General features: G+C 36.6%; 1 protein-coding gene across 2 annotated transcripts in view; it reads right to left on the bottom strand.

Annotated features, from left to right (window-relative positions):
* Positions 1-989: 989 nt before the first annotated feature.
* Positions 990-10485, bottom strand: part of ZZZ3 (zinc finger, ZZ-type containing 3) — a 132341-nt gene continuing 122845 nt past the window's right edge. For both annotated transcript variants that reach the window (XM_011953158.1, XM_011953159.1), the window contains exons 13-15: positions 4764-4898; positions 2574-2674; positions 990-2271 (exon numbers count right to left, since the gene is read on the bottom strand). In XM_011953158.1, coding sequence (XP_011808548.1) covers positions 2127-2271; positions 2574-2674; positions 4764-4898 — 381 coding nt within the window. In that variant the 3' untranslated portion in view covers positions 990-2126. The remainder of the gene's footprint in view (positions 2272-2573; positions 2675-4763; positions 4899-10485) is intronic.

The following is a 10485-nucleotide window of genomic DNA, read 5'->3' on the forward strand; positions in this document are numbered from 1 at the left end:
CATTCAAGTGGTTTGTCTATTCCATTTATATAACAATTGTATCACTCATAGCCCTCTTCCAAAGCATACATCATACTTCATGGAATTTTTGAATGGATCCGAATGGCTTTCCAAAACTAACTGGTATTATTTCTACACAAACAGAGAAGTTACCATCAAGTGTTACTATCTTGTCTAATTACAAGTTGAAAGCAGATCTTCTGGCATATTCACAAACCATTTAATATAAAAATGCCCAGAATGCTAATGATTTCCCTCTTCACCCCACTAATAATTCCAGGGTGAGAAGTTAAGCTCAAGTCCATTTACTTTTCCTTCTGTTATGATATATTATATCTATATCATCAGTGATCTTTAATCAATATATTACTTTAAAATTCTCATATTTCTATATTTAAAATTCTATTACTTTTCTCAATTAAAAAACAATTCAGGGTATGATTTTAGTACCCTGCTATGTACTGAAGAGAACTAGTAAATAATGTTCCCTTGATTTAAAATAGGAAAAAACAGGTGATTCTAAAAATTGGGTCAAATATAACAATCAATCTTAGAATATTTATACTATCTTTTCCCATAGTTAATAATAATTTCTAGGAAACAAGGTGATTTTTCAAAAGCCATCTGTTTAAATACATGGGGGGCTTATTTTCATGAGACAAAATTAGAAAAAAAATTTTCAGCTTTAGTATTCACACCTCAGCATTAATAATTGCCTTTTTCTTTAACCATGGTCTGTGTTTCCTTTTTGTAAGCTAGTTTAATTTAGTGTTTTGGCATACACTGAGTAAAAAACATTACCATCTTTTACAGGGTTGCTTAAGATCACCCTCTTTTCCATAATATATTCCTTATTCTTCATAAATGACGGAAAGAAAACTCTTAAATATGTGAAGCAAACCATTTTTAAAAATACCAATTTCTGGTTTTAACACTGGTTAAAAAAAAAAATCCAAAATCTAACCAAAAGGAAGTCACAACAAACATTCTATAATATAAACAGACAGTATCCACATAGTTTATTTCTCACAGTTCTCCTGACAAATGAACATCATTCAAGAACATACTGTATACACAGATAAGAAGAAACATACAAAATGTTTTAAATGATGCACAACAAAATCCAGCAGTATAAAAGAATGCATGTGAACTCTTGCTCACTGCGCAGACTAAATTTAATCACTTGTTTAAATAGTAATAAAAATACAATCTTTTATGGATCTTGTGCAGACTACAAAAGAGGGAAATTATTACCATATATATGATTTTTATATTAGGCAGTTTTCTTTGATGAGTTGTACTGACAACTCCAAATACAGAGGCAGAAGGCTGTGTATTTTAAAGGAATTAATGTTGTGAATTAGAGACTTTACACAGTTACTACCACTGGCACTTTTCACCATAGTTTGTACACATCACATGATCATCTTATATAACATTACATTTAAAAAATATATCTGAGTGACAATTTTATAACATTCACACACCATGAGCTGGTTAAGGAAGCAGTGGCACAGTTGCCTCCTGTAGTGCTTCACTGTTGGTAATTAAGGACAATTCATTGTGGTTAAAAGAAATTAGGTATCAATATGATTAAGCAGCTCCAATTTACTAAAGGCCATCAATGACCACCACTGGGACAGTGAGTTCTTTTAAAGTGTATATCCTAGAAGCAAACACCATCATTGGTTAAAACTTTGTCTAAAGAAGTGAGTTTCTGTGCTGAAAACTATTTTCACAAAACTGAAGGCTACTAAACTGTTTTAATATAAATACTTCGTCTTTTCATTATCATATTTATCACCAAGTTCTTTGAAACCTTTGGAATTTACTCTCTCTTAATGTGTGCTCTCGTTCCATCTCACCCATTTAAGATCACCACCTAAAATGCGGTGGTGAAAAATTCACCAGGGAAACCCTTTGCTCACCAGGAATGTTCAGCTGCTGAACAGTGATCTAGAGCCACAACGGTGCAGAGCTGTACTTGACGAGAACACTCAGGAAGCTCTCATGCTGTGAGTGTCATTTCTGGGAAAGCAGAGAATCTTTCCAAACTGTGCACATAATTAACAATGATACCATTGCTATGTGTTGAAGAGGACTAGTAAATGATGTTCTCTTCCATGTCATCTGTTTGCTGGAAAGTAGTTTGGGTCAAGGTAATTATAACTGGTGCCCTGAGACACACAGTAGTCTCTGTCTAAGAATGTCTCTGACCTATAAATAGGTTCTAATTGGTGATCTTCCTTGTGAATATCTGTTTCATGTAGGCTGCAAAGAAAAAAAGACACATATCATTACAAGGTATTGGATGCATTTTAGTCTGTGTATTACAAAGCTTCCTCACAGCTCTCCCTGTTTAAATCCATTAATCTATCAAAATCTCTAATGCAAAGTTACTTGATATGGATATGTGGTATGATTACAGGAAAAAATTAATTGCCTAGAACAACAAAGTTTAATTCACTAAGTGTGACTATTAATATTTTCTATGTTTGGAAATCAAATTCACTAATGGCTGAGAAGCTCTTTTCTCGTCTAAGTTGAAGACTGACAATGAAGAAAATACTTACCAGTCTGAACAAGAATCACAGAAATCCAAAGACATTTCTGGAGGACAATCCTGGCAATGCCACCGAACACCCTGGATGGGTTCTGCGCCACAGTTATCACACTATAACAGATTCAGAGAGAAAATGTATTACATTATACTGTTCCACGACCTTTTTTATTTTCCACAAGGAAACATACGATGTGCACACAGACATCTTCTCCTCTCTCTCCATGCACAGGACAGTAATATACCACACAAATGGTTATATGTCAGAGATAATTTCTAGCAAACTAGGTAAAATTCCATCCACTCAACATCAAGGTATGCGTGAGTGAGAGGAACATTATAAGGGATAATCTTCAATCAGCTTAAATTTATTTAAAAATTTTTAAAAGTAAATCATATTCAACTTGGGTGTTTTGTTATTTGTAACCATCTACTTGAAAGGTACCTCAGACCACTGTATGATGACTATGGTTGAGAAACAGAGAGTTAATACTATAGTTAAAACTATCCAAATATGATACAGAATTGTTTTAACAGGTTCTCTTGGCTAACATAAACGCAGGCAACAGTAAAATTCTGTCTAAACTTTTATCTTATTGAATCGCTCTCCAAAGCCTAAAGACTCCTAATAACCAATGCCCATCAGGTCAAAAAGGCAGATCTGGCTCTTTTTCAGCGTGGTGGCATCATGATAGTCCTCAGAGTATTCTGTGCACTTTTGGAAATCAAAAGATATATCATTTCTAGTTTCTTTGATCATCTGGTCAACTATAGTGGCTGACAGACTGGCAAACAAGCCATGGCTGGGTTTTGCAGCAAAATTAGGAGAAGGGAAGCAAGTTTCTTTTTGAAAGGCCAGAGCTGCCAGTTAGGAAAATCTCTAATGGAGAAGTAGGGTCACTGAAAGATCAAGAGGGAAAATCATTTAATAGAGTATGATTACTGCCTACTCTAGAGGATCAAAGGTACAACTTTGTTTTCAATTTGGTTTACCAGTCACAGCACGCATCAGTATTTTCCTGTCTACCCACCAACACCACCAAGTTTATGGTCTCATTATTACTTCCTCCAGTCCAACCAAGTCAATTCTAATGCCTAAAGGCTTCTCAAGCTTGCCAATCCTTATTTCCATGGCCACCACTCAAGTTCAGGACACCCTCATCTTTTGTCTAAATTATCAAAAGAATCTCTAACCGGTTTCCTTGACTCTAGTCTTGCCTTCCTCTAATTAAGTTTCCATACTATGGCCAAAATGATGAGGGGAAAAGCTGGTCAGTTTCAAACCCACTGCTTTCCTAAAGATCATCACCCCCAATAGTTTAAGTAACTAGAATGATCTTTCCAAAACATAAATTTCATGTTACTTTCTGCTTAAAATCATTCAATGGTTCCCCCACAACCTCAGGACAGTGTGAGCTCCTTGGCAAAATTTCCAAGGTGGTGCAAGCAGCCTCTAACTACTTTCTAGTATGTACTCTAGCCACACTCAACTATTTTGTTTAACTTCTCTAAATACCTTATGAGAATGAAAACAGCATAAGGGCAAGAACTGAGTCTGTCTTGTTTACTGCTGAATCTCTAGCACTTAGCAAAGTGCCTGGAACATAATGTGTATTACAAAATTCTGTGGAATAAGTATATGTATTTCTATTAGTCTCTCAATCAGAAAGGGAAAAAAAACCCATTTCTGATCCATGGACAACAGCAACAAAAAGAGAAACAGCTAAACAAAAGCACCTCACATTTTACCTCAATTGATAGCTACCTGTATATTTGTCTTCACTCTAGTAAATAATACACTCTTCACATCAGGAACGATGGCACCACTACTTTGTATAAATGAATGGGATAAAAGATAAACTTTTTTCCTACATGCTTAGCAATTCTGGAGTTTAACACTACAGAAACCACTTTAACTCTTATCACCCTTTTAAATTAAATGAATACTCCAGCCTGGCCAACATGGTGAAACACCATCTCTACTAAAAATACAAAAATTAGCTGGGCGTAGTGGCACACACCTGTCATCCCAGCTACTTGGGTGGCTGAGGCATGAGAATCGCTTGAACCCAGGAGGCAGAGGTTGCGGTGAGCTGAGATCATGCCACTGCACTCTAGCCAGGGCAACAGAGCGAGACTCTGTCTCTAAATAAATTAATTAATTAATTAAATTAAATGAATACTAAAATTAAGTAGAACTTACCTTAAAGCCCACATGTTGCACAAATCCACTTTCAGCTTGCATTTGCTGAAGTTTCTGCTTCTTTAACTTCTTAAACTGTAATAGTTCTTTATATTCAGGTAAATTCCTATACATGATAGGAATACTTTCGTCATCCTATCAAAAAATAAAAAATAAAAATGTTGGTTTGGTAATGAAAATGAATTAAGGGTAAGAAATACTGATACAGAATATTTTTCTACTGATATTTTTCATTTTTAAAATACCTTTTAGTACTCATAGAAAATTAGTGCTGCTATTAGCAGTATTTTCCACTAATGCTTTTGGAGGACTTTTTTTTAAACACAATAGTAATTCTGAATTGTAGCAGACTACTTCAATGCAGGTAAAAGGGAAGCACGGCCATGATTTTCACCTCTGCTACACACTAGTGCAAACCCAATCCCATCTTTACATTTTCACGGTTACCTGAGTGACTTGTAATCTACTTCTCTCTCATTTAAGGAAGTTTCTCTTCTCCAATCTAACAGATTCTTATATTTGCTCCTGTAAACATGACACTTTCTCAATAACAAACAAACCAATCTCTGCTCTTGTTTTTTGCTCTGTACTCCCAATGATCAACGTAGAACATTTCTCACTCAACAGGATGAACTGAGTTACAAAGATGACTATTTATAATAGACTGTAAAAGAAATAAACAGTAAAAACTATATAAATGAATTAAGTAGGCTAGGTGCAGTGGTTCACACCTGTAATCCCAGCACTTTGGGAGGCCAAGGTGGGCAGACCACTTTAGGTCAGGAGTTCAAGACCAGTCTGGCCAACATGGCAAAAGCCCGTCTCTACTAAAAACACAAAAATTAGCTGGGCATGGTGGCACGCGCCTATAATCCCAGCTACTCGGGAAGCTGAGGCAGGAGAATTGCTTGTACCTGGGAGGCGGAGGTTGCAGTGAGCCAAGACTGTGCCACTGCACTCCAGCCTGGGAGACAGAGCGAGACTCCGTCTCAAAATTTAAAAATAATATATTAAACTGAAGTATCCCTTAATAAACTGGTCTTCAAGGTATAAAATCTATTTATGATTCCGAACTTTTAGATACATATGTTCAGGACCATCCCCCACCTCCCAATTGACGAGCAGTTTTCTACTCAAAAATGTTAACATGCAAAATTTGTCTGTTTAAAATTGTTGACAATACTGTGGTTCATCATCCTAGACAACTTCAAGATTATCACAGATGCCCAACTCGCTATTTCTGGCCTCTAATCTTAGACTGATTCTACTGAAATGATCTTCATCTTCATTCCCTCTCAGAGTCTCCCATTCCAGCAGCCATACCTTGGACCTTGCCTTCAACTCTAAGTGTTTTACATCCAAAATACTAAGCTTAGATTTCCTACCTCCACTGTTATTCCTACTTCTCTCATATTCTCATCCCAAATAATCAGCTTTCTTTTTAACCTCATTGAAATTTCTAATCACTATTCTGCTTCCTATTCTCCCAATTCATTTGTGCTCTGCCACCCAGGATCCATTTCTTTCCTTTGCTACTCATGACTGATCCCATGCTCACTAATTTCCTAAAAGCATCCACAATTCTTTGATCCATGTTCTGTAAATTCCCAATCCTGGACCAGACAAGCCCTACCCCACCCATTCCTCCTGCTACATTAGGTATTAAGTGCTATGTTATTTTACATCAAGAAAACAAAAACTTACACAAAGCAGCCGAAGTCAGAAATCTAAGTGTTATCCTCAGTTTTTCACTCCATCTTATATCGAATGTAACAAATCCTGTCATTTCTTAATACCTTCTACAATCTCTCTCAAATCGGTCCTCTATATCCACCCCCTCCTTTGCCCCTACTATTAACTAAAAGTTCCCAATGGTTTCCTGACTATCTACAGCATCAAGTCCAAAGTCTTCAGCTGAGTAAAAGATTCTTTACAATTTCACACTTCATCGATCTTATCTCCCACTTTTTCCTGGTTTTTTTTTGCTTTGTTTTGTTTTTGTTTTTGTTTTGAGAGAGGGTTTCTGTCACCCAGACTGGAGTGTAATGGTGGGGTTCTCTGCAACCTTCACCTCCAAAGCTCAAGCAATTCTCCCACCTCAGCCTCCTGAGTAGCTGGGATGACAGGTGCACACCACCAAGCCTGGCTAATTTGTGTGTGTGTGTGTAGAGATGGGTTTTGTCATGTTGCTCAGGCTGGTCTCGAACTTCTGGGCTCAAGTGATTTGTTCCTCTAGGCCTCACTTATTGCTGGGATTACAGCACAAGCCACTGCGCCTGGCCCCACTATCCATTTCAAATTCTTGTCAACTAAAGATGTTAGATGATTATTACCATCCTGTGTCACCACTGAGAAAGACAACATAAGTAATGCTATACACTAATAAATAAGTGACCCAAATAATTAGATAATATAGTAAGAAATGTCATAATGAAATTTGCTTAATTCAGATATTTTGCAAAGAGTGTAAACACTTTTAATTTTTAAATTTGCATTTAAATGCTAAGGATATGATTAAATGTGATCAGCAAGGCTCAGATTAAGAAAAGTTAAATCACCTCACACCTAGTAGGTGGCTACTACTAAAAACAAAAAACAAAAAATAACCAATGTTGGCAAAGATGTACATAAACTGGAATCCTTATGTACTGCTGGTGAGAATGTAAATAGTACAGCTCCTATGGAAAACAGTATATGGTGGGTCCTCAAAAAGTTTAACATAAAATTACCATACAATCTAGCAATTCTACTTCCCAAAAGAACTGAAAGCAGGATATTTGCATACCCATGTTCACAGTAGCATTATTCACAATAGCCAAAAGGCGGAAGCAACCCAAGTATCCATCAACAAATGAATGGATAAACAAAATGTGGTATACAATGGAATATAATGCAGCCTTAAAAAGGAAATTGTGATACATGCTACAAAATGGATGAACCTTGAAGAGCATATGCTGGATGAAACAAGCCAGTCACAAAAAGGACAAATACTGTATGCTTCCACTTATTTGAGGAATGCAGAGTAGTCAAATTTATAGATACAGAAAGCAGAATAATGATTGCCAGAGGCTAGAAAGAGGGGTGTTGGGGAGATGTTTAATAGGTATAGAGTTTCAGTCAGGTAAGCTGAGAGTTCTGGAGACTGGCTGCACAATAATGTGACTGTACATAGCACTGCTGAACTCTATACTATAAAAATGGTGAGGATGGTAAATCTCATGTTATGTGTATTTTTACCATAATTAAAACAAAAAATTTTTTAAACCTCATAGATTTCCTAATCATAATCACTTTAAACTTACTTAAAGGAGATTAATATCAAATGGAGCTAAAACTGTATACAGATTTTGAAGCCACAGAGTAAATAACATATAAATAATTGTTCCGGCTATTGCTTTTTGAAAAGATAAACTAAAATCTATAAATTTTTCCACAAGATGCTTCATAAACAAACATTTTGAGTAGCTATTTTAAAGTGATCAGAATAATTTTAACTGGCACTCATTTTTAAATAAATAAACTCAACAACAAAAATTACATCAAATCCAATCCACTCTACTGTATTTTGCCAATTTGTCAAACTGTACCCTTGGGTTTTGTTTTTTTGTGGGTTTTTCTGAGGGTTTTGGGTTTTTTTGTTTTGTTTTGTTTTCTGAGACGGAATCTCACTCTGTCTCTCCCAGGCTGGCGTGCAGTGGCACGATCTCGGCTCACTGCAAACCTCTGCCTCCTGGGTTCAAGCGATCCTCCTGCCTACGCCTCCCAAGTAGCTGGGACTACAAGCATGCGCCACCATGCCCGGCTAATTTTTGTATTTTTAGTAGAGACGGGGTTTCACCATGTTGGCCAGGTTGATCTCCAACACTTGACCTCATGATCTGCCCGCCTCGGCCTCCTGAAGTACTGGGATGACAGGTATGAGACACCATGCCTGGCCTTTTTTTTTTTTTTTTTTCTAAGACAGAGTCTCCCTCTGTCGCCCAGGCTGGAATGCAGTGGCATCATCCAGGTTCACTGCAGGCCCAATCTTCCAGGATCAAGTAATCCTCCCATCTCAGCCTCTTGAGTAGATGGGACTTCAGGAATGCACCACCATGCCAGGCTAATAATTTTTTCTTTTTTGTAGAGATGGGGGTCTCAATATGTTGCCCAGGCTGGTCCTGAACTCCAAGGTTCAAGTGATCCTCCTGCCTCAGCTTCCAACGGTACTAGGACTACAGTTGTGAGCCACCACGCCTAGCCAAATAGTACTTCTTTTAAGTACTCCACCACCACTCCTCATCTGGCCAATTTTTATCCATACTTCAAGTACCATCTTCACTGTCACCCTCTCAGGTCTTCCCCTGAAACTCTCAATCTAAATTAAGTACCTCTTAAATAATTATGTTAGCATCTATTTTTCCTTTGAAGCACTTTTTAATTTATTTTTTTGGAGATGGAGCTTTTGCTCCTGTTGCCCAGACTGGAGTGCAGAGCCACAATCCCAGCTACTGGCAACCTCCACCTCCCAGGTTCAGGCAATTCTCCCGCCTCAGCCTCCTGAGTAGCTGAGATTACAGGCACGCGCCACTATGCCCGGCTAATTTTTGTTTTGTTTTTTTTTTTTAGTAGAGACAAAGTTTTACCATGTTGGCCAGCCTGGTCTTGAACTCCTGACCTCAGGTGATCTGCCTGCCTCAGCCTCCCAAAGTGCTGGGATTACAGGCGTGAGCCACAGTGCCTGGTCTGAAGCACTTTTTTAAATGTGTGATTTACTGATGGGATTACACATTTATCTTCTCCCACAAGACTAAAATTTATGAGCACAAAGATCAGACATATTTTGTTCATAACTATGTATTTAACCCCCAGCAAAGCCTAATAGTAAATTTAAATAAACATTTCTCAGATGTACAAATCTAATCATCACAAAGTATGAAATTATACATAAATGCTAATGTTTAAGACAGCAGATATTAGTCATTTTTCAAAAGGCAAGTTTAAAAGGAAATTAAAAAATTTTTATGAATACAGTTATTAAGGTGCTTTGATATCAAAGTATACAATCAGTATTTGATTAATCTAGCTATGGAACAAAGGAGCTTACTTTTTATTTGATAACTTTTCATTAAAATATCCTTTTCCAATTGTATATAATCAGACTATTATGGAAGATATAGGGTAATGTTTATGTCCTTTAATCAAGGAATCAGAATCAGGTTAAGTATTGAGAAAATAGTTTCAGGAACAGTAAAATAATAAAAAATATTAACAGCAACAAACAGAAATCCCCATATATGTAAAATAAATAAAGTGAATTAACCTAAATTAATATCCAACCATGGCAACAACTGAGAGGAATTATTTATTCCAAGATAATTTAAAAACCAATTTGACTTTACTTCTGTAGAGGGATATATATATATAAGACAAAATAAAGAACTGAAAAACAAACTGTTTTCAGGAACCGTATTAATAGTAGTGTTGGTTATTAATATATTCTGAGATTGTTCTGAGCAGTGTGAGACAAAGGAAGTAAGTATTACATTGATGTCATTGAGAACTGTGACTTTTAACCCGGAGAAAGGAGATACATATTTAAGATCAATTAGGGTAGATAAAAGTCCTAGAGTTCTTAAATTGAATTTGAAATTAAAATATGAACTTAATAAGATGGCCGAATAGGAACAGCTGCAGTCTCCAACTCCCAGCGCGAAGGACACAGAAGACGGGTGATTTCTGC

The sequence above is a fragment of the Colobus angolensis genome, unplaced genomic scaffold, assembly GCF_000951035.1.
Source record: "Colobus angolensis palliatus isolate OR3802 unplaced genomic scaffold, Cang.pa_1.0 Scaffold359, whole genome shotgun sequence".
In the NCBI taxonomy this organism is placed as follows: domain Eukaryota; kingdom Metazoa; phylum Chordata; class Mammalia; order Primates; family Cercopithecidae; genus Colobus; species Colobus angolensis.